Source organism: Aotus nancymaae, unplaced genomic scaffold (genome assembly GCF_030222135.1).
Source record: "Aotus nancymaae isolate 86718 unplaced genomic scaffold, 86718_ANA_hifiasm-v0.15.2.pri h1tg000018l, whole genome shotgun sequence".
Lineage (NCBI taxonomy): Eukaryota > Metazoa > Chordata > Mammalia > Primates > Aotidae > Aotus > Aotus nancymaae.
In genome coordinates this window covers 14,422,463-14,447,195 of record NW_026988430.1, presented here as the reverse complement: position 1 = coordinate 14,447,195, position 24,733 = coordinate 14,422,463, and the positions used below count along the sequence as shown (strand labels likewise).

Sequence of the window (24,733 nt, the reverse complement as noted above, 5' to 3'; positions counted from 1 at the left end):
AACTGTACTCTCTTTTTCTATATTCTTTTAAAACAAAATTTTAAAATGCCTGTAATCCAAGCACTTTGGAGGCCAAGGCGGGTGGATCACCTGAGGTTGGGAGTTCAAGACCAGCCTGACCAACATGGTGAAACCCCATCTTTAAAAAAAAAAAAAAAATTTAATTGACAAATAACTACATATTAATGAGACACATAGTGAAGTTTCTGTACACATCATACACAGTAGTCAGATCAGGGTGACTGGTATCATGAGCAACACAAAGACATAACCAGGTTCCTGCATATTTTGTGTCTTTCCACAGTATCAGTCTTTTACTGATGCTATTTCAGTCATAAAAGCCACAAACTTCGTTCCCAAGGAGGTAATTCTTCTTAGTATTTCCCATTTTCTCAGTAGTCAGAGCTGTAGGCACATAGGCTCAAGCCATTCCAAAGTCAGTCAATATTGCAAACCATACATAATGGTATACAATTAAATAGATATAAGTGTTATAAATTAAACATTCCACATCCACCAAAGTAACATCTAATATCAAGAGAAAGGGGATAGGGGGATAGGAAAATGGGTTAACGAACCAATCCAAAGAGAGCAACGTGGACAAAAAGAATGTCCTGTCCTGGTCTGGGAAGTCCTTTAACGAACTGCAAGGAAGAGCCTTTGATGTGGGCTGGGTCTTGCCGGATGCCAGGTGCTTACTACAATTAACAGCAAGACAGCGTCTGTAAAGACGGCTGTTTGAGCTGGTGAAGTCCTCTGGTGAAGACCGATAGTGGGAGAATGTGCCTGGTTATGTCCTTATCTGGTTGGGTGCAGTCTCAGCTGATTAGGCAAACATCTGGTCCCTGTTGGTACTATCCCTTTTAAAATGTAAGACGGAGTCTTTTGCTAAGATGGAATTACTTATGCTCCAAACATTAGCATATTCACCAACTCAAACATTTAATCATTTCCTTGTGTTGGGAACATTCTGTATCCATTTTCTAGGTACCTGAAACTGTATATTATTGTTAACTATAATCTTGATGGTCTGGTATTTGTGGCGTCACTGACTAGAGAGAGACTGCTGCTCCCAAAGCTAGCCAGGTCTTAGAGACCGCAAAAGGCTCACCTGGGAGTATGCAAAATAACCATCCAGAGTCCACACTCCCAATCATCACCTTTATCTAACTCCCACACACCAAGCCAATGTCCTCGCTGGCCTAAATCAACACAGGACCAGGTACCAGACTGGTAAGGACAGTCCCTATGCTCCCAAACCCACGAAAATTACTCAAATTACCCAGTCCTAAACTGTTTCCCCTGCCCTGCCTTTGTTTCTCAGGGAAACCCCAAGACCCTGGCCTCCAATATCCTCATGCTCCTTTCTGCCTCCTGACCAACCTGGCACTCCCCAATATGGCTATGCATGTATGGTGCATCTCCTGCTCTCAGGAAATGTAAGGAATAAAAATGTTTCAGTGGCATTTGCCCCTCCATGACATCATTCAGACTCCTCCATCAGTGAACATCCCCCACAGGTGCAAATGAGACATGCTGCTCCCCACCAAGACTCTCCTCGTTCTCCCAAATTTTTCAACAGCTGCACCGAGATATAATTCACAAACCATACAATTCATCCTTTTAAAGTGTGCAATTCAAAGCATTTTAGGATATTCATAAGGCTGTGCAACCATCACCATATGCTAATTTTCAAAACTCCTGTTTCGAAACCCTACATCCACTAGTAATCACTTTCCATGACATCTCACCACCTCCCAGGCCTAGTCAACCATGAGTTTACTTTCTGTCTCTAAATATTTGCCTATTCTGGACATTTCATATAAATGAAATCATGTACAATGTGCTTTCTTGTGATGAACTTCTTTCATTTAGCATAATATTTTCAAAGTTCAACCATGTCATAGCATGCGTCAGAACTACATTCTTTTTTATGGATGGGTAATATTCCATTGTGTAGCTAAACCACATTTTATCTCTCTGTTCATCTGTTGATGGACATTTGGGTTATTTCACCTTTTGGCTGCTATGAATAATGCTTCTATGAACACTCATTTACAAGTGTTTGTGTGGACATATGTTTTCAATTCTCCTGAGTATATACTGGGAATAGAATTGCTGGGTCAGGTGGTAACTTTATGTTTAACTCTGAGGAACTGCCAGACTGTTTTCGAAAACAAGTGCACCATTTCACAATCCCAACAGCCATATGCAAATTCCGGTTTCTCCAGATCTTCACCAACACTTATTATTGATCTTATGATTACAGCCACCATAGTGAGTATGCAGTGGCAGCTCACCGAGGTTTGGATTTGCATTGCTCAGATGATGCTGAATGTTCTTTTCGTGGACCTATTGGACATTTCTCCATCTTCTTTGGAGAAATGTCTATTTTAATCCCATTTTTAAAATTAGGTTACTTGTCTTTTTATTGTTGAGTTATAAGTTTCTTAGGAATTCTGTATACGAGTTTCTTATCAGATAAATGATTTCCAAATATTTTCTCCCACTCTTTGGGTTTTCTGTTTACTTTTTTAGTAGTATTCTTTGAAGCAGATAAGTTTTTATGTTAAAATCCAATTTATCTATCTTTTTCCTTTGGCTACTTGTGCTTTAATATTATATCTAAAAAACTATTGCTAACCTAGGGTCACAAAGATTTACTCTCATTTGTTTTCTTCTAAGATTTTTATTTTTAGTTATTAAATTTAGATCTATAATCCATTTTGAGTTAATGTTTGTGTATGTAAGGAAAGGGTCCAACTTTGTCCCTTGGCATGTAGATATCCAGTTGTCCCTGCTCCATTTGTTGAAAAGACAATTCTCCCCTGGTGCAATGATGTTGGAACCCTTGTCAAAAATAGACCATCAATGTAAGAGCTTATTTCTGGACTATTATTTCTATTCCATTGGTGTATGTATCTATCTGTATGCCAAATAACAGTCTCAATGACTGTAGCTTTGTAGTATGTTTTGAAATCAGGAAGTATGAGTTCTTCAGCTTTGTTCTTTTCATGATTGTTTTTGCTACTCTGGGTCTCTTATATTTTCTTTTTTGTTGTTGTTTTTTATTTGTTTTCCTCATTCTTGCTGTCATCTTATATTTTCATATAAATTTTAGGATTAGCTTATAAATTTCTCCAAAAAATAATAAATGCAGCTTGAATTTCAATAAGGACTGCAATGAATATGTAGATAAATTTAGAGATTACTGACATCTTAATATGTCTGATCAGTGTACATGGATTGTCTTGCCATTTATTTAGTTGTCTTTAAGTTCTTTTAACAATGTTTTGTTGTCTTTAGGGTACAAGTCTTGCTTGTCTTTTATTAAATGTATTCTCAAGATTTTTTTTATTTTAAATTCCTTTGTAAATTGAATTGTTTATTTAATTTTAGTTTCACTGTTAGTGCATCTTTACATATTGATCTTCTTCAAACTTGCTGAACTTTTTTGTTAGTTCTAATATTCTTTTTAGTGAATTTCTTAGGATTTTCCAGATACAAGACCACGTTATCTGCAAATTCAGATAGTCATATTTCTTCCTGTTTTATCCTCATATGTTCTTATTTTTTTTTGCCTAATTACCTTGGCTAGAATTTCCAGTACAATGTTAGGTAGAAGTAGTAAGTTCAGACATCCTTGTCTTGTTTCTGATCTAAGGGGAAAAAAATTAAGTATGATGTTAGCAGTGGATTTTTTGTAGATGTCCTTTATTGGATTGAGAAAATGGCCTTCTAGTCCTAATTTGTTGAGTTCTGTTTTATTGTGAAAAGTTGCTGGGTTTTGTCAAATGCTTTTTCTGCATATATTGTAGTGATAAGATAGTTCTTTCTTTATTCTATTAATATCGTATATTATTGATTTTTAGAAGTTAAACCAACCTTTCATTTCTAGGATCTCAATCAGTACTCGTGTATAATTCTTTTTATATATTACTGGATTCAATTTGCTAACATTTTGTTGAGAATATTTACATGTATATTTACAAGGTACAGTGACCTGTTGTTTTCTTTCTTTGCAAGGTCCTTGTCCGTTTTTGGTATCAGAATAATACTAATAATCTATACATCAGAATTAATTGGAAAGTATTCTCTCTGCTTCTACTTTTTAAAAAGATTTTGTAAAGTATTGGTATTAATTCTCATGAATGTTTGGTAGAATCCAGTGATGAAACCATCTGGGCCTGAGTTTTTTTAGTAGGAAGTTTTAAAATTATTAGTTCAATTTATCTTTATTAGTTACATATTTACTCAAAGCTTTTTTTCCCCTTTGAGTCAGTTACAGTAATTTATTTCTTTTTAGGACTTTGTCCATTTCATTTAAGTTATATAACTTGATAAACACCTCCTAAATTTTAATATTAAAGTGTTTAGCTCATCTTTTGGTTATAACTAAATGCTGTTAGAAAAACAATTTTTATTCCACAAACTTTAGATAATTCTTTTGACTTCTTTCTAGGTAAGCTAAGGCTTCCATTTCTCAACTTGTGTCAGCTATGTCTTTATTTTTACATAGTCAAGAATGAATGCATATTCATTCTACTTTGTTACCATCACTAATTTATGCATGCCTAGTTTATGGGTTAATTTTTAAAGTTGAAAGCCAATAAACAGCACATATATCCTAACTACTCACTGCAAAGGCAAGTGATATCTAAGATTACATTTTCTTCTTTTTGATCAAATGTCATAATCTCTAGGGATCTCTAAAACAATAATGTTCTTAGTATAGAGGTTCAAAACATGTCAAATTTCAGTTTGCTTTATATATGATGATAATTTTTGTAGCTTTTAGTTTTCTTTGGAATTGGAAGTTGCCTTTTATTTATCTTGGGAGAAGAAGTAAATGCCTCACTTATCATTGCCACTAACTTTTTATTCATTGTATATATTGAAAGACTCCACTTTATTCTTCTTGAAGATTCTTTTCCTGGAGTTCACTGACATTTTCTTCTAATATAGATAAATTGTATTTCAGCCTTCTAGGAAGCTATCATCTTGGAACCTATTTTCTTTATATTGTAAATTAGTTCTGTCTTTATATCCCATGTCTTTTATTTTTAATTTTTTATCCTTATTTTGCTGGCATAAATTATCAGAAAAGAATCATGAGAAGTAAAAATTCAGAAACCTTGGGTGTCTAAAAATGCTTTAATTTTGCTCATATAGTTGTCTGATAGTTTTTCAGGGTCCAAAATTGTTTTTATCAGAACTTTAGATACATGATTCTGTTATCTTCTAGAACCCAGTTTTGTTCATGAGATATCACATGCCAGTGAAATTATATTCTTTCATTGTTTCTTTGTTGGTGACTATTTTTATTCCCTGAAAACTTTAGAATAAACTTTCTCCCTTGTGTTCTGAAATTTCATAAGCTGTGCCTAGTTGTGAGTCCTTTTCATTCATCTGCTGAGCAGTCAGCATGTCATTTCATGTGGAAGAGCCACTAAAACTTTTGAGCTCTAAAAATTTTGCTCTATTATATTTAGTAAATACCACCACCATTTACTAAGTTTCTCATGCCAGAAACTTGGGTGTCAATCATCCTAAACACCTCTTCCACCACCCACGCCACATTTAGTTCTATTGATTCTATCTCCTAAATGTGTTTCAAATCCATCTAATTGTCTCTGTTTTCATGATTACCACCCTCGTCTGAATCACCATAGGCTTTCACCTGGCCTATTACACTAGCCTCCTAGCTCATCTCCACTCTCCTCCCTCTGCAAACCCTTGCCATTCTGCAGCCAGAGTCATGTTGCTAAATCTCAAATGTGATTGTATCACTCTTCTACTTAAAACTTTCTTTTCTTTTCTTTTCTTTTTTGTTTTTTGAGATGGGAGTTTCTTTCTTGTACAGGCTGGAGTGCAGTGGCACAATCTCAGCTCACTGCAAGCTCTGCCTCCCAGGTTCAAGCAATTCTCCTGCCTCCGCCTCCCAAGTAGCTGGGATTATAGGCACCCACCACCACACCCAGCTAATTTTTTGTATGTTTAGTAGATTTGGGGTTTTGCCACGGTGGGCAGGCTGGTCTCGAATTCTCCTGACCTCAGGTGATCCTCCCGCCTTGGCCTCCCAAAGTGCTGGGATTACAGGCATGAGCCACCATGCCCGACCCTCTTTGGTATAGTCCAATATCATTAACATGGCCTGTGTGGCCTGCATGGCATGGCTTTTCTGTCCAGCTTTTAGATCCTGTCAACACCATGAGTCTTCTTAACCTAAGACATTGGCACAAATGATTCCTTTTATCTGAAATATTTTCAACCATCCAATGCCTACTCATCCTGCAAATTACCAGCCATTCCTCACCTCCCTGTAAGACCATTTGATTCCCAACTAGAGAGTCTTACAGCACTCTATACATTTGCTTCAGAGCATTTAATACAATTTGAATTTAATCATTCTTTTATCATTGTAACTTACGTTTTGCCTACCTGCTTGTCACTAGCATCCTTGATGACCATGTCATCTTGTTCATTTTTTTTCCAGTGCCTAATAGCATAACTAGCACACAGAAGTATTGTTGAATGAACTAACAAACGAATGAATGAATAGTAGCCAAACTGTTACCAGAGCTAAGTTATTCCTGACTTTCACACTTTATAGAGTTTGTGTTCCTTCTGTCCCCTGAAGGCTTTGTTCCTTTCATACAGATAAATTTAGTTTCCTTATTTTTATTCAGTATCTTCCCTTTTGGAAGCTTTCATATACCCTGTTTATGAGCAATTTCCTGTTGTTCCTAGCCAATTGACCTCCATCTATTCCATCATGTACTTTGCAGCTTCCTGTCATCTCAGGCAAACCGACGCCTCCCTGATCTATATTCGTTGTTTGTCTCTGAATACATTATCTCAGCCCTGCCCTTGGCCTAATCTTAATGGATATTTTCTTACTAGAAGCAATATTGCTGTTCATCAACTAGAGATTACTTGGCACCTGTGCTTCTCTCGCTCCCTTCCTTCCTCCTGGCCTTCTTGGTGCTTTGATTTATTTTCTAATTCGCCCATTTAGGACATATATTCCAGTGGCATCCACATTTCCCACAACTTGAAGCTAATCGGCTTGCCTGATGGGCTCTTTGTCTCAAGTCTGGAATCCACATGGCTGATCTAAACACTTTCCCCATGTCCCCTAGCCCCAGTTTATTAAGTAAACTTACTGTTTTATTGTTATGCGGAGTCTGTGTATCACACAGTTCACTGTCTTCCTCCATTTGGACTCTTAAAAAGCTTGGAATCATTTCCCATCTTTGGGTATTTGATTTAAGTTCTTTACTCTTTCATTTATGTATTCCTGTACTTCAGCAAGGCAACTCTTAATATTGGGTAGAGTTTTTAAATCCCTAGATTCAGATTCCAGATTTGTTCCCTGGTCCTTACTCCACCCCCAAAAAAATACATATACCCAAAGACACACAACATTCTGTATACAATTTTGAGCATTTCTTCAGCCCCTGAAGTTTATCCATTCGCCAATGAACAATTAATAATTCCCCTGTTTAGGAATCTATAATTTTTAGGCACTTTTGTGCCACTCAGTCTCCTCCAGGATTTTCCTTCCTCAACAATGGTGAAGGAGGAGGAGGGGAAGGAAAGGGAAGGGAAGAAAGAGGAGAGGAGGAGAAGCAGAGATGGAGTGGGGAAGTAGGAAATTCCATCCCCTCCTCTTGGCCTCTATTTAAACGTGAAAGCTACCACCATCCACCCTCACTGCTTTCCTTCTTGCCTTCTCTAATTAAGCGTTTAACAGCACTCTCAGCCGGGCACGGTGGCTCACACCTGTAATCCCAGCACTTTGGGAGGCCGAGGCGGGTGGATCACGAGGTCAAGAGATCGAGACCATCCTGGTCAACATGGTGAAACCCCGTCTCTACAAAAAATTAGTTGGGCACGGTGGCGCGTGCCTGTAATCCCAGCTACTCAGGAGGCTGAGGCAGGAGAATTGCCTGAACTCAGGAGGCGGAGGTTGCGGTGAGCCGAGATCGCGCCATTGCACTCCAGCCTGGGTAACAAGAGCGAAACTCTGTCTCAAAAAAAAAAGGAAAAAAAAAAAAAAAACAGCGCTTTCGCTGTACTCTCTTTTTTTATCATCTCTTTCCATAAATGAGCCACACTTTTTTTTTTTTTGAGACAGAGTCTCACTCCGTCACCAGGTGCCAGGCTGGAATGCAGTGACTCGACCTCAGCTCACTGCAACCTCCGCCTCCCAGGTTCAAGCAATTCTCCTGCCTCAGCCTCCTGAGTAGCTGGGATTACAGGCGCGCGCCACCATGCCCAGCTAATTTTTTTGTATTTTTAGTAGAGACGGGGTTTCACCATGTTGGCCAGGATGGTCTCGATCTCTTGACCTCGTGATCCGCCCACCTCGGCCTCCCAAAGTGCTGGGATTACAGGCGTGAGCCACCGCGCCCGGCCCACACTTCTTTATTTGCTTTTTTATTTCTGCTTTTGCTTCATCTACTTCTCCCTTGTTCTCAGTCACCCATGATACCTGCCTCCTTGGGTTACTGTGAAGATGAAAACAAAATCTCAAATGTGAAAAGGCTTTGAAAAGCTGAGAGTACAGTAGCATTGCGCGGTGTTACGATGTGGATGATGGTTTGTCTGTTCTTTGAGACAACTCAGTTTGCCCTTCCTTCACATTTTTTTCCCACAGCCTCTCAAAGAACAATCTCCTCCTTGGCCCTCCCCTTCCTGCCCTGATGCAGGTATCTCCTCTGGTCCTTCTTTCACTTGTCTGCAGCGTGATCTTGCTTGGTCTTCCTCCTTCTTTGCCCAATTACCTGGCTTTAACAAAATGAGTTGTGTATTTCCATTTTCTGATCAGAAGGAAGCTATGTATCCTGCCTTTGCCTTCTACTATCTCCTTTTCTCTCTTTCCTTCGTTCTGAGATTTCTGTAGGTCTACCACCAGCTGTGTTCAAAGAAACAGCTTTCTATTCAGTGTCTTTGCAGTCAGATTATTGAAACTTTGCTCTGAGTCTCATTTTTATTGTTCCTGGTCCCATTCTCTTTCCTTGTTTTTGGTTGTTGGATTTTTTGTTTTGTTTTGTTTTTGAGACAGGATCTCACTGTGTTGCCCAGGCTGGACTACAGTGGCCCAATCTTGGCTCATTGCAACCTCCACCTCCCAGGCTCAAGCGATCCCCCCGCCTCAGCCTCCTGAGTAGCTGGGGCTATAGGCATGTGCCATTGTGTCTGGCTAATTTTTTGTAGAGATGGGGTCTCACTGTGTTGCCCAGGTTGGTCTTGAACTGCTGAGCTCAAGCAACCTATCCACCTCAGCTTCCCAAAGGGCTGGGATTATAGGCATGAGCCACCACGCCCAGCCCTCTTTTCTTTAAAAGGCAAGTAAAAGGGGCCGGGCGCGGTGGCTCACGCCTGTAATCCCAACACTTTGGGAGGCCGAGGTGGGTGGATCACGAGGTCAAGAGATCGAGACCATCCTGGTCAACATGGTGAAACCCCGTCTCTACTAAAAGTACAAAAAATTAGCTGGGCATGGTGGCGCGTGCCTGTAATCCCAGCTACTCAGGAGACTGAGGCAGGAGAATTGCCTGAACCCAGGAGGCGGAGGTTGCTGTGAGCCAAGATCGCACCATTGCACTCCAGCCTGGGTAATAACAGCGAAACTCTGTCTCAAAAAAAAAAAAAAAAAAAAAGGCAAGTAAAAGGTAGATAAGCTGAGGCAAATAAAGTCATTAGAGAGAGGCTTCAGGATTCATGGAGTATTGTCGTGTGGTGTGTGTGTGTGTGTGTGTGTGTGATGAGCAAAACTGATTTGTGCATGTGCTGGGGAGCAGAAGAGTGAATAGAGATAAAGGTTAAAGATATAAAAAGAGGGGAAGGTGCAATGGCTCATGCCTGTAATCCCAGCACTTTGGGAGGCCGAGGTGGGTGGATCATCTGGGATCAGGAGTTCGAGACCAGCCTGGCCAACCACATCTCTGCTAAAAATACAAAATGTAGCCAGGAGTGGTGGCAGGCACCTCTAGTTCCAGCTACTGGGGAGGCTGAGGCAGGAGAATTGCTTGAACATAGGAGGAGGAGGTTGCAGTGAGCCAAGATTGTGCCACTGCACTCCAGCCTGGGTGACAAGAGGGAAACTCTGTCTCAAAAAATAAAAGATACAAAAAGAGATGGGATTTTAAGGACAGATAAAGTGACAGGCAGGTAGGGAGGACATCTTTTCCATTGAGAGCGGTGTGCAGAGAGGCAGACAAATGACAGTATATGAAAGAGTGACTACCAGAGGGCATTTTTTTTTTTTTTCCAGAAAACTAGACAGTAGCACAAACTGCTGAGCATAAGAAGAGGGGTCCATTAGGAGACATAATGACAGAGGGAAATGGGTAACATAGCCAACTTCTGGACACATTGAAAGAGTTCCAAATAGCTTCGAAATTGAGAATCACAAGCTTGTGATGGTACCAATTCACCAAACATATTAATTATCACTTTTATTAATGCTTCAACTCAGAGTTGGGTATTAGAAAGTTGAGTAGTGAGTGCGGAAGTAGAAGGGGGCAATGGAGTTGAGGCTTTTGTAGTTTGAGGGCCACACAGCTGCAGACCTGGGCAGGAGCAATTCTTTTTGTACTCTGAGGGCTGCACAAGTGCAAACTGGGGCAGGAGCAGTTCTTACTTTAGTTAGAGGGCCGTGTAGCTGTGGACCTGGGCGTGAGCAGTTCATTTTGTAGTTTGAGGGCCGTGCATCTGCGGACCTCGGCAGGAGCACTTCTTATTTTAATCTGGGGTCGAATAGCTGGGGATGTGGGCAGGAGCAGTTCTTACTTTATTTTGAGGTCTGCCCTGCTGCGGACCTGGGCATGGCCTTGGGTTTGGTGAAAAGTTCTTAGACCTGATACCAAAATTATGATTCATAAAGGAAATTTTGACCAATTAAATTTAGTCATAAATTTAAAATTGTAACTCTATATAGCAATGTAAGAAGTTAAAGAGAATGAAAGTACAAACTATGGTCTAGAAAAAAAATTTGTGAATCACACATTTCACAACATACTGGCACACAGAATATATGAAAAACCGTTAAAACGTAACCATAAGAAAGTGAAAACCCCAGTAAAAAGAGAGGGCGAATATTTGAATGAGGCCTCATCAAAGAAGACATCAGGAGGGCAGATTGCCCAGGAGACACTCAGCATCACAGAGATGTTGGAGAAATGCTGATCAGCAGTCCCTCTGCAAATCCATTAGAATGTCTGAAAACAGAAACCAATGGCCAATCCAGGCTCTAGTGATGACATAGAGGACCTGGGACCCTCCTGAGCTGCAGTGGGAATGGGAGGGGTCCCTCCATGCTGGAAAGTGGTCCGGAAGTTTCTTTTTAAGTTAACTCATCCTTACCACGTCATCCAGCAATCTCACTCCTGGAATTCCCCCCAAGAGAAAACTTAAACGTGCGCACATCAACCTGCACAAGAGTGTTTAGGCCTTTTCCTCATTACCAATAACTGGACAAGAACAAAGTGTCCATCGGCAGGAGAAGGTGTGAACCAACGCGACGCTTACACACGGGGGGCTCCAGCCAGCGTGGAAAGATGCGCCCTGAATGCAGGCCAAGGTGGGCGGATCGCTTGAGGTCAGGAGACCAGCCTGGCCAATATGGTGAAACCTTGACTCTACTAAAAATACAAAAATCAGCCAAGTGTGGTGGCAGGCACCTGTAATCCCAGCTACTCAGAAGGCTGAGGCAGGAGAATTGCTTGAAACTGGGAGGTGGAGTTTGCAGTGAGGTGAGATCGTGCCATTGCACTCCAGCCTGGGTGACAGAGAGAGACTCCATTTCCAAAACAAAAAAAAGAAAAGAAAAAAAAAGTGTATTGTTTTGTTTTGTTTAATGAGGGCAGAGAAGAAATAGCCTCCAAGTAGCAAGAAAACACTAGAAAAATGTTCCCCTGCCAACGCCATAGGGATACGGAACTAGGGAGAGGACCGTAGGAGTTAGTGTCCTCAAAGAGACTAGAGGTCGGTGACGCACACTGTAAAGATGTTAAAAGAGTTTCCAGTGGGGCACAGTTCCAGGTGACACCACCATATATGAAGCTAGAAGGAAAGTCAGGAAAGGAGAGATGAGTCACAAGCAGTAGGGGTGGAGGCATGGAAGCAACAGCCTAGAACAATCTGAAGGTGAAATCATGAGAACCTGGAGGGGCTTGCTCAAGGCCCAACAAGCCACCTGAGAGCCTCACAGTTGCAAAGGGAAAGGCCTTGCAAGGTTACCTCTGCACCCCATGAGGCTTACATGTGATGCAGCCGTCTTTGGCTGAGTGTTCAGTCATTGAGAATCCTATCAATTTTTCCCCTTCTCAATGTTTCCAAGATCCATTTCTTTCTTCTCTGCCTCATTGTCATGCCTCAAGCCCAGATTAATGCAGACTGATCCTAGCTAGGCTCTGCAGTGCTAAGCTTTGCCCGTGATGGTCCCTCCAGTCTGGAGTTTTCAAACTAATCTTTATTAAATACCTCTTTGCCCATATCCTTTTGTTGCTAATAAACAAAGTAAACAGCCTCTTTTGTGAGCAGAAATGTCACAGAAGACATCTAAAAATCCCAGCACTTTTTATCCTGGCATTTTCTCTGGAATGAATTATTTATCTAAATCTTCAATATCTGTTTCTTACTACAGAAAGTCATTATCTTGCTTTGTCCTGTACATTTGAATGACAGTCTGTACATTTTTTATATTTAAAAGAAATACTCAATATTAACACGTTTCCAAAAATTTTCTTGCACAAGTATCAAACTACATCTTCAGTTTTAGTTCCTTTGAAACTAAATTTTTTTAAGCATGGATTTTTATTGTTTCTCTTTTTAAACTTCTCTTCTTTTGTCTACTTCACCTGCCTAGAAAAATTGCTTAATGATTCCTTCATGGTATTATACATTTTTATGATCCTTTTATCTAAAGAGTATTATGTAATTTCTCCACACTTTATTGGATTGTGCTAAAAGCTGATGTTCTCTGTATTAGGGTCATTTCTTTGTGTTGTTTTCCTTGGGCTTGGAGAGCAGCTGAAGCCCTTGACCTTGCTTCAATTATATGGCTACAGCATTTGTGTGTGTGGTCATTCCCTTAATCCATTTGCACAACTGCAACCCTTGTATACATCCAACAGAAAATTCACACCTATACAACTAATGAGTTTCATGTCTGGCCCCTCTTCATTCTAATTCATGCAAAATGATGAGAGAACACTTTTCTACATGTTGGGAATGATAGGAGAGGAGGTTAATAGGGCATAAAGTACAGAAAGCCAGAACTACCTGAATCCTGCCACTTCTGGCCACACCTCCCAGTCAAGTTCCAGGGAAGACACAATATTTATTCAAAGGACAAGGCAAGCCACAAAGGAGCATACCCACAGGCTTACTACTCTTCCACCCTTTTCTAGAGTAGTGGACCAATATCTGGCCTGCAGGTAAGAGCCATAAAGAATAGCATCAGCACACCTACCCAGCCTTAGGAATTAAGAGGGAAGAGTGAAGTGGTTTTGGTCTGAACAAATGCTTCCTTTTACATGAGAACAAAAAGCTGGAAAAAGAAGTAGCCCCCTGTGAAGGAAAAGGGTCAGTATATGAGGCTTGGGTTATAGATTTGGACATGCCTACATTTGAGAGGTGATCTGAGGGTGTGCATTTCCTTATGAACATCATTCATCATTAGGCACAATAAATAATACTGATGACTCCATCCTCCTTTTAGGAAAAAAACTTGGATATACCTTCAACAATCGAAACTTTCACAACGTGTCTTTGGGGCAAGGACAGGAGGTAGTGGCTGAGGCTGCGCTGGACCTCGCTGCCAAGAAAGGTCACTGGGTTATTTTGCAGGTATGTTCCTCTGCCCTGGTCTGGGTCATCTTGACCCATAGTTGCCTCATCCCGCAATCACTGGGCATCTCTGTCCACTCTTAGTTTCTACCCACCTGCCCTTTCACACTCCTGTCCTCTTCAATTCTTTATCTTCTCTCTTTCCAGTTCTCCTCACTTGTATGTTCTCTTCCCCAGACCAGCTTCAGGAACAATCCTTCTCCCCGTCACCCGCTCTGCCACTCTCTAGTTTAAATAGCTGTACTTACAAAAGGAATGGATTCCCACTCTGATAGGTGTTCAGGAAGTTAGCATTTAAGTTGAAGGCCCTAGCAGCTGGATGCTTTCGCGCAGCTGGTTTCTGTCTGTGAATTTCATGGCACATTCCTCTGCTATGCCTTTCTGTTGTGCCGTGTGTCATATGCTCTTCGTCATGGGCATGACTAGGATATGGGAGCAACCTTAGCCTCTTCGTTGAGAGCTCATGTTGGTGTTTGAAAATCTGGAACCCCTACTACTAATAATTTCACCGAACAGTTACAAGGAAAAAAGGCTACCTCTCTTCTTCATAAAAGAGGGTTAAATTAAATAATTTAGCCCTCTCTATTAACCCCCATTAAGTCCCTATTAAATTCTCTTTAACCCCCATTAAATTATTTCATTTAACCAATTTTCAAATTTTCACTTCAACAATTACTATTAACTTTTTTTTTTTTTTTTCTGAGATGGGGTCTTGCTCTGTTGCCCAGGCTGGTGTGCAATGGCACAATCTCACCTCACTGCAACCTCCGCCTTCTGGCTTCAAGTGATTCTCCTGCCTCAGCCTCCCGAGTAGGTGGGATTATGGGAGCGCACCACCACTCCCAGCTAATTTTTGCATTTTTATTAGAGACCATATTGACCATATTTCACCATATTGACCAGGCTGGTCTCAAACTCCAGTGTGATCCACTCACCTCGGCCTCCCAAAGTACTGCGATTACAGGCATGAGCCACCACACCTGGCCTAACTACTACTAACTCTTACATAGCATTTTACAGTACACAAAACCTTTTCAAATCCAGCTATCAGAGCCTGCCCTCATAATCCTCTTGTAGGCCACTTGTATAGATGCTGGAGTTGTGGCAGAATACATAGCTTGCTCCTCTTTTCTCCTAGAATATTTTGAAATCTTCTATTAGAGATCCATTGCTATGTTGACATGATTTATTTTATGATTGTATTCTCCACTAAATTTTTTAGGTAAAGAGATAAACCTTCTTTACCTTTTACCACCCAGCCCACTGCCTTGAACATCGTAGACACCAAAACAAAAGGCTGGTGGGTGAAGGAATCCATGAAGAAATTAAAGAATAAATGTAAAAGCCAGTCACTCCCATTCATCCTGGCTTTCATTGCCATGAACCTTGTCTGTCTCCTGATTGCTGGCAACATCACATCTTCCTGCTGAGTCTTTGTCCTTAATTATTCTGTTATTTACTTGGAGAGTAGCAACTGAGAGCTCTGCCCCTCCCTGGGCCTCCTTTTCCAGAAACTTCAGGAAGTTCAGGAGAAAAGATAATAACAGCTGAGTTTCCTCCTTCCTCCCTCATGGGTCAGCACAGTGCTTGAAGGTATGGCCTACCCACCCTCTCAGGCACATTTGCCAAGAGACCTCTCTGGATGCCAGTGCTGGGAACCCAGGCACTTGTCATGGATATCAGAGTCTGTTTCTGAGCACCTCTGCTGCACCCATCCTCCTCCAGCACCTGCTGGCCATGCAGGGCACCAAAATCTTGTGCTGATGTGATTGTCAGAGCTCTCCAACATTGAACTCAGTATTCCCTCTTTAATTCCTAGTGATTAGACATTTCCAAAGGAAAATTGTGCCAAATAATCTGGATGCCTGCCTTTTCCCCTGAATAAAGCATTTGAGTATTGAATAGACATAATCTGTCCGAAGTGTAAAGTGCTAACAGAAACAAAATATCCTTACTGGTTTGTGAAATCTCTTGTAGGAATCATAGCGAATCATAGCTACCTGGTTCTAAGAATTTCCTGATGTACTGAACTAGACTCAACAAGAATCATATCCAACAATGTTTTCCAGCCTGTAAACCTGAGAGATTCTCTGAAAAAAAGAAAAAGGGGGAAACACTTAACAAATTCCTATTTCAAACATTGGAAAATACCACATACAAATTCCTTTTAAGGATATTTTCAATGATATCAATAGGTTAATGGTTCTGAGAATCCTTTCATATAGAAATCTTGTTCCATCCAGTACTTCCCAATTGAACACAGACCTTCTCTTTTTTTCTTCAACTTTTATTCTATGTTCTGGGGTACATGTGCAGCATGTGCTGGTTTGTTACATAGGTAAATGTGTGCCATGGTGGTTTGCTGCACAGATCAATCTATCACCTAGGTATTAAGCCCAGCATCCATTAGCTGTTCTTCCTGATGCTCTCCCTATCCCCACACCCCAGCAACAGGCCCCCGTGTGCTTGTTCCCCTCCCTGTGTCCATGTGTTCTCATTGTTTAGCTCCCACTTATGAGTGAGAACATGCAGTGTTTGGTTTTCTGTTCCTGCGTTAGTTTGCTGAGGGTAACAGCTTCTAGCTCCATTCATTTCCCTGCAAAGGACATGATCTGGTTCCTTTTTATAGCTGCACAGTATTCCATGGTGTATATGTACCACATTTTCTTTATCCAGTCTATCATTGATGAGCATTTAGGTTGATTCCAAGTCTTTGCTATTGTGAGTAGTATAGCAATGAATATACACATGCATGAGTCTTTATTGTAGGATGATTTGTATTCCTTTGGGTTTATACCCAGTAATGGGATTGCTGGGTCAAATGGTATTTCTGCTTCTAGATCTTTGAGGAATTGCCACACTGTCTTCTACAATGATTGAACTAATTTACACTCCCACTGATAGTGTAAAAGCATTCCTTTTTCTTCGAAATCTTACCAGCATCTGTTGTTTCTTGACTTCTTAATAATCGGCATTCTGACTGGCATGAGATGGTATCTCATTGTGGTTCTGATTTGCATTTCTCTAATGACCGCAGTGTTGAGCTTTTTTTCATATGTTTGTTGGCCACAATGAGTATCTTCTTTTGAGAAGTGTCAGTTCATGTCTTTTGCCCATTTTTTAATAAGATTATTTGTTTGTTTGTTTTTTCTTGTGAATTTGTTTAAGTTCCTTGTAGACTCTGGATATTATACCTGTGTCAGAGGGATAGATTGCAAAAATTTTCTCCCATTCCATAGGTTGTCTTCATTCTGATAATAGTTTATTTTCCTGGGAAGAAGCTCTTTAATTTAATTATATCTCATTTGTTAATTTTTGCTTTTGTTGCAATTGTTTTTGGCATTTTTGTCATAAAATCTTTGCCCCTGCCTATGCCCTGAATGACGTTACCTAGATTTTCTTCTAGGGTTTTTACAGTTTTGGGTTTTACATTTAAGTCTTTATTCCATTTTGAGTTAATTTTTGTATAAAGTATAAAGAAGGAGCTGAGTTTCAATTGTTTGCATATGGTTAGCCAGTTCTCCCAGAGAGAATCCTTTCACCATTGCTTGTTTTTGTCAGGTTTGTTGAAGATCAGGTGGTTATAGCTGTGCAGGAACACAGACCTTTATGGATCTACATCTTTTAACATCCCATAGCACACTTTTGGGGAATGCTGCCTGAGGACCCTGACCCAGATGAGCTAGGGATTCTCTGCTGGGAGAGCTGGCTTCTCTGGCTCTGGGTGAGAGAGCAAGGCTCACAATCTTGCTGCTCTTCCTTCCTGGCTGTAGGAGCTGTTGGGTGGGTTTCCCAACCCAAGCCCATCAACCCAGTGGGGCAGCCTCAGGGATCTCTGAATCCACCCCAGGATTCTATACCCAAGCAACAGACGTTCTTTCTCCCAGACCTGCCCAGTAGCAGAACCTGGAGTTTCTAAAGAAGCAGCCAAATTACCCACATGTTGGTTGCTGGTAATGCTGACTAAAAGGAACCCTGGCTCTCAGGTAGCCGACTAAACTCTCTGCTCCAGTTGATTTGATTATAAGTAAATTCTTTAATTTAACCAATTTTCATCTCAACAACTACTACTACCTTTTATGTAGCATTTTACAGTATACAAAACTCTTTCTTTTTTATTTTTATTTTATTTATTTATTTTGTAGAGATGGGTTTTCACTATGTTGGCCAGGCTGGTCTCGAACTCCTGACCTCAAGCAATGCACCTGCCTTGGCCTCCCAAAGTGCTGGGATTACAGGTGTGAGTCACTGCAAAAACCCTACAAAACCCTTTCAAATCCATTTCTTTGGTTATTTGCAGCCACTCTGTGAAATGAGTATGACAGACATTGTTATTTCTCTTTTTGCAGAAGGGAAGGCAGCACTCAAAGACTAAATTACTGTGGTCCAAGTGTTGGGCTCAGCTCTGATCTGTGTATTTAAGGCTTTGCATGCTTACTTCCTCAAATATTTATCAAAGAGCTTTTATCTATCCATTACAATGAAACACATTGCAATGAAGCCAGGTGACTCTCTCCTTACTAAAGTGAAAGGTGCATTCTGCAAAGCAGTAGTAAGAAACAAATGTACATTTTGATTGATAGATAGCAATCAAATTCGAGGGGAGGAGACAGACTCAAACACCAGACGGAGGAGCTTGGGATTGGAGTAGAGAGCCTCGTTCAGTCTTTGAGCAGCAATGACTCAGTGTGTTTTAGGAAGATAAATTTGGCAACAATTAGCAGAATAGTCTGGAGAGTGGAGAGAGAAGACTCGGGAAAGCGAGCTAGAAAGAGTTTAAATCAGTGCCTTTGAAATGTTAACGTGCGTATGAATTACTGGAGGATCTCATTAAAATGCGCTGATTCAGTACGTTTGGGCAGGACCTAAGGTTCTGCATTTCTAACCAGCTCCCAGGTACTGCCATCAATGTTGATCTAAGGGCTCCAGTTTGTACTGTCAAGGTTTCAAATAGTCTAGCTGTCAAGTAATGGGGAGTTAGACTTGGAACATGACCATGTGTTAAATTGTGGTCCCAGGACCAGCAGCATCTGCATCACCTGGAAGCTTGTTAGAAATGCACATTCTTGTCTGGGCGCAGTGGCTCACGCCTCAATCCCAACACTTTGGGAGCCCTAGGCAGGCACATCACGAGGTCAGGAGTTTGAGACCAGGCTGACCAACATGGTGAAACCCCATCTCTACTAAAAAATACAAAAATTAGCTGGGTGTGGTGGTGTGTGCCTATAATCCCAGCTACTCAAGAGGCTGAGGCAGGAGAATCTCTTGAACCCAGGAGGCGGAGGTTGCAGTGAGCCGAGATCATGCCACTGCACACTCCAGCCTGTGTGACAGAGTGAAACTCTGTCCAAAAAAAAAAAAAAAAAAATGCACATTCTTAGGCCCTATCCTGGACCTGCTGAATCTGAAACTCTGGGCTGGGGCACAAGAATCTGTTTTAACAAGCCCTTCAGGTTATTCTCATGCACAGGCAACTTTAAAAACATATGCTGGAAATTCTTAGGATGGCAAGGGATAGAGTTTAATTGCAGAATACTGGGAGGTCCCCACGACTGTGCATCCCAGAACTCTTTTCTGTGATGTGATTTAAGACACATCTGCCATTAAAAGTCATTGGGTTGCACAATGTGTGAGTGCATGTAATGCCATTAACTGTACACTTAAAAGGAGTTTGAGATGGTAAATTTCATGTTACATCTTACCATAATTTTTTTGTTTTTGAGATGGGGTTTCACTCTTGTTGCCCAGGCTGGAGTGCAATGGCGCAATCTGGGCTCACCGCAACCTCCATATCCCAAGTTCAAGCAGTGCTCCTGCCTTAGCCTCCCAAGTAGCTGGGATTACAGGCATGTGCCACCACACCTGGCTAACTTTGTATCTTTAGTAGAGATGGGGTTTCTCCATGTAGATCCGGCTGGTCTCGAACTCCCGACCTCAGGTAATCTGCCCGCCTCAGCCTCCCAAAGTGCTGGGATTATAGGCATGAGCCACCACGCCTAGCCGTCTTACCACAGTTTTTAAAAATTATTTGATGCTAAGCCCAGTCCCTGCTCTGGCTGCCTTCCTGACAACTGTTTACTGCTAACAAAGCTAAGCAGATGCCTGTTTGGGGGGGCTTCTTCCTTCCCACTAGAACATTCACCTGGTGGCCAAGTGGCTCAGGACCCTAGAGAAGAAGCTGGAGGAGCACAGCAAGAACAGCCACCCAGAGTTTAGGGTCTTCATGAGTGCGGAGCCGGCACCCTCCCCTGAGGGCCACATCATCCCCCAGGGCATCCTGGAGAACTCCATCAAGATCACCAGTGAGGCCCCCACGGGCATGCATGCCAACCTGCACAAGGCCCTGGACAATTTCACTCAGGTACAGCCCCGGGAGGGAGGCAAAAAGAGCAGCCCACCTCGCAATCAGCTGATGCAAACTGGTGCGGGGAGAGCATGTGACTCAGAAGGGAGTGGGGTGCTGGCTGAGCTACGGAGCAACGCTGATGTGGGTAAAATGTTCCCACCTGATGCCCACTCAGGACAACCCCACTCTCCATTGCCAGATAACCTGGGGCAGTAGAGCTCAGGACATTTCTTTGGCAAGAAATGTAGGGAAGCTTTCTGCAAGTCTACTGTTACCTAATATTCCAAGATGAAGAAGGGCACGTTGCTATGAATCTAATTGAGAAGATATACGGGGTCACACACAGATGGGCTATCTTCAAGCAAGGAATGACACTCTCAATCAGATGATATCACCTGACATCTACATGAATCTTGAGTATCAAGGGTTCAAAGAATCCTAGTGTCAGGTAGTGGGGATATGGACTTGGAATGTAACTGCATGTTAGACCCTTAAAGTGTGACCCCTGGACCAGCAGCATCAGCATCACCTGGAAACTTGTTAGAAATGCATATTCTCAGGCCCTAATCTGAAACTGTGGGCTGCAGCCCAGGAATCTGTTTTAACGAACCCTCCAGGAGATTCTTATACACAGTCAAGTCTGAGAATACTATGCTCCAGAGAGACCCAGAATATCAAGGCATAGTGTTCAAATGCAGGCAACTGCATTTCCATTACTGGGAATTCCAAGGCTAATGTTGTAGCTTATTTATTTAAAGCCAAATCCAAGCCCATGGTGTCCAACTTTGTATATGAAGTTGCACTGTCAAAGTCTGCAGCTCAGGCCTCTTTCATCTTCTCAAGAAGATACCATTGGCTGGGCACGGTGGCTCACGCCTGTAATCCCAGCACTTTGGGAGGCCGAGGTGGGCGGATCATGAGGTCAGGAGTTCAAGACCAGCCTGGTGAACATAGTGAAACCCCATCTCTACTAAAAATAAAAAAAATTAGCCAGGCGTGGTGATGGGCACCTGTAATCCCAGCTACTCGGGAGGCTGAGACAGGAGAATTGCTTGAACCTGGGAGGTGGAGGTTGCAGTAAACTGCGATCAGGCTTCTGTACTCCAGCCCGGGTGACAGTGTGAGACTCTGTCTCAAAAAAAAAAAGGCACCATTTCTTGTTGCCCACCTTCCTGGGCAGGGGAGTACACAAAGACATGAATTCTAGAAGAGTGAGTGCCATGGGATCACCTTAAAGTCCATCTGCTGCACCATCCCTTGGTGGAATTCAAGGAGAGGGTCCCAGCAGCTGCTGGGGAGGTTTTCATCTTGTAATAGTCCCAGTGCGTCCCTGGTTTCCCAGCAGCCCTGCTAGCTCACGCGTCCCAGATGGATCATGCAGGTTATTTGAGATAGGCCGTTTAACAGGGTGACTATGCCAGCTAAACCAACATAAACCCCTGAGGCCTGGTTTAAGCCTAAAGTAAGATGAAGACCATGTGGCAGTCAGAGTCTCAGAAGGTTTTACTGTGTGACACCCTCGTAGTGTAGGAGTCTAGCAGCCCAACTCTGGCGGGGAAGCTCCACAAAGATTTGAGATGAAAAATGCATTCAGTCCCCTCTGTACTCTTTTTCCCAACTTAACCCCAAGGCAGTGATTACACCTACTAAGGTTCCATAGCAGGCAAGAAAAGCATGGTAGGAAGGGAAGAGATTGGAGATGGTGCCGCGGGATGTGTACCCACACCCTGGTACACAACATTCTCATTGCATGCTACCCTGATCCCCAGCAGCTACATTCGTGAACCTTATTAGCACATCCCTATGCACAAACTTGAACCCTAAGCCAAACTCCGTTGTAACCTGAATCTAAACCTTAATTCAATGCTCAACTAAAGCCCAGCCCCTCCACATGTTCCCCCAGGCTGTAGTCTCACTGTAACTCAAACCAGAATCTATGGTAACGTTTTCCAACACCAACCCTGATTGTAACCCCACGCTAGCCAGCCCCCCTATAAGAGAAGCTGTGTGTGAACATTAAAAGCGATGCTCTTATTTCAGGACACTCTGGAGATGTGTTCCCGGGAGACAGAGTTTAAGAGCATCCTCTTCGCTCTTTGTTACTTTCACGCAGTGGTGGCAGAAAGACGAAAATTTGGGCCTCAGGGTTGGAATCGCTCCTACCCCTTTAACACTGGAGACCTCACCATCTCTGTGAACGTCCTCTACAACTTCCTGGAGGCCAACGCAAAGGTAAAGGCCTTGGACATTTAGGGACCAGCCAGGTTTGGGGAGGGTTAAAATTATTTGACTTTGAGGGGTGAATCAGAAGGCTCTAGGATGGGGCCTGAGAATGTGCATTTCTAACAAGCTCCCCAGTGATGCAGATGCTGCTGGTCCGGGGACCACAATTTAAGAGTGTAACACATGGTCATGTTCTAGGTCTAACTCACAACACAGACAGACTCTGTCTCAAAAAAAAAAAGAAAAAAGAAATGCAGAATCTTAGGTCCCACCCAAACTTACTGAATCAGTGCATTTTCACGAGGTCCTCCGGTAATTTGTATGCACGTTAGGAAGGGCCACCTCTCACAAGGATGATGCAGTGCCGTCACACAGAAGGGGCATGTGCACTCTGGAAGGGCTGCACCCCACACAGGTGGGATGAGGCCCTGCCAGCCCCAGGACTAGCCCAAAGGATGAGAATAGTGCAAAGGTGAGGTCAGAACCATGGATGCTCAGGAAGTCTAACTAGAGACTCACACCCTCTGAGAGTCAGTCCCATGAGAGTTTGTCCCGGGTCCTGGGGCCCACCAGACCATACCTGTGTCCTCACCGCATGGCAGGTAGCCTGTGGATCGGCAGGAAGAGACTTCACACTTGCCTGATAAAAGTTCCCAAACTTAAGATAACAATCAGTGCTCTTCCAAGTAAGGGAATATTCACCTCATCAAGGTTATTCTAGTTCAGGAACCAAACACAGCGTCGGCAGGACCACCATCTCTTCCTCGTGGGGACAGTGAACCAGGCCCGGATGCCCTGAGAAATCCTTCTGCCTCCAGCCGTTGGGCCTGGGGAGCGCACTTCTCTCAGCAGTATTCTTTCATTGCTGGCTTTCCTCCAGTGACCTCCCTCCCTAAATGTCACACCAAGGAACCTGTGGGCTTTGTTTATTCACTTGGAACTTTTAAAGGGGACAATGAATTAATCTTGTCATGAAAGGCAGAAAATTAGAAAAGTAGTCTGGTCCTCGCTTTTCTCCGTTTGACATTCACCTGTTTAAAAGGCTTCTAGGTAGAGCCTGACTTCACTGTCACAGTTAATGATCATGGAAGAGGGAAGGCACATACATGTGGCACGTGGGGTTGGCATCTTTCCCCTCTTCACTCTTTGATGTAATTCTTCAAGCTTTTAATGAACTCCCCAAACACAGCTAACCCTGCTAGGCACTGGGGGTGTGAAGATAAATAAGACATTGCTCCCAATCTCAAGAAGCCTCCCCTCTTGTGGCTTTATGCGCTGCCCAGATGGTAAGCCAGCCCCGGTGCCTGTGTGGAGGTCTTCCTTTTTTTTTTTTTTTTTTTTGAGATGGACTCTTGCTCTGTCACCAGGCTAGAATGCAGTGGCGCAATCTCAGCTCACAGCAACCTCTGCCTCCCAGGTTCAAGAGATTCTCCTCCAGAGTAGCTGGGATTACAGGCGTGCTCCACCACACCCAGTTAATTTTTTGTATTTTTAGTAGAGACGGGGTTCACCCTGTTGGCCAGGATGGTCTCAATCTCTTGACCTCGTGATCCACCTGCCTTGGCCTCCCAAAGTGCTGGGATTACAGGCGTGAGCCACCTTGCCAGGCCATGTCTTTCTTCCTTCCTCTCTTTCTTTCCCCCACCTCACTCAGGTCCCCTATGATGATTTGCGCTACCTGTTTGGAGAGATCATGTATGGAGGCCATATCACAGACGACTGGGACAGAAGACTCTGCAGAACCTACCTGGGGGAATTCATTCGACCAGAAATGTTAGAAGGAGAACTGTCTTTGGCCCCAGGGTTCCCACTTCCAGGCAACATGGACTACAATGGTTATCATCAGGTGAGGCTCTGCTCTGTGCTGCTGATGGTGTCAGGGCGCTCACAGGGACCTGGGTTTTCCTCCCACACTGAACTGCACCACCAGGAAAGCGTCTGCTGGGACATCACCTTGGGCTGCAGGCAAGGGCCAGAGCAGAAGGGCTTAAAGAGCTGACATTTGTATTTTTAGTAGAGATGGGGTTTCATCATGTTGGCCAGGATGGTCTCAATCTCTTGACCTCGAGATCCTCCCACCTCGGCCTCCCAGAGTGCTGGGATTACAGGCGTGTGCCACCGTGCCCAGCCACGTCTTTCTTCTTTCCTCTCTTCCCCCATCACTCATGTCAAATCTGGTCCTCTGCCCCAAGCTTACCCTGTTTCAGTTGAGAGATTCAGGATTTCTAGCCTCACATTAATAATGAAATGGAGCCTTTGGAGATTTTTCTATTCTTGATGTTTGGTTCAGTCATTCTATTTGTT

At 42.7% G+C, this 24,733-nt stretch overlaps 1 protein-coding gene across 1 annotated transcript in view; it reads left to right on the top strand.

The window, feature by feature from the left end:
• DNAH9 (dynein axonemal heavy chain 9) overlaps window positions 1-24,733 on the top strand; it is a 368,705-nt gene that overhangs the window by 310,091 nt on the left and 33,881 nt on the right. The window contains exons 62-65 of the mRNA XM_064378055.1: window positions 13,733-13,860; window positions 19,994-20,221; window positions 22,247-22,438; window positions 24,084-24,275. Coding sequence (XP_064234125.1) covers window positions 13,733-13,860; window positions 19,994-20,221; window positions 22,247-22,438; window positions 24,084-24,275 — 740 coding nt within the window. The remainder of the gene's footprint in view (window positions 1-13,732; window positions 13,861-19,993; window positions 20,222-22,246; window positions 22,439-24,083; window positions 24,276-24,733) is intronic.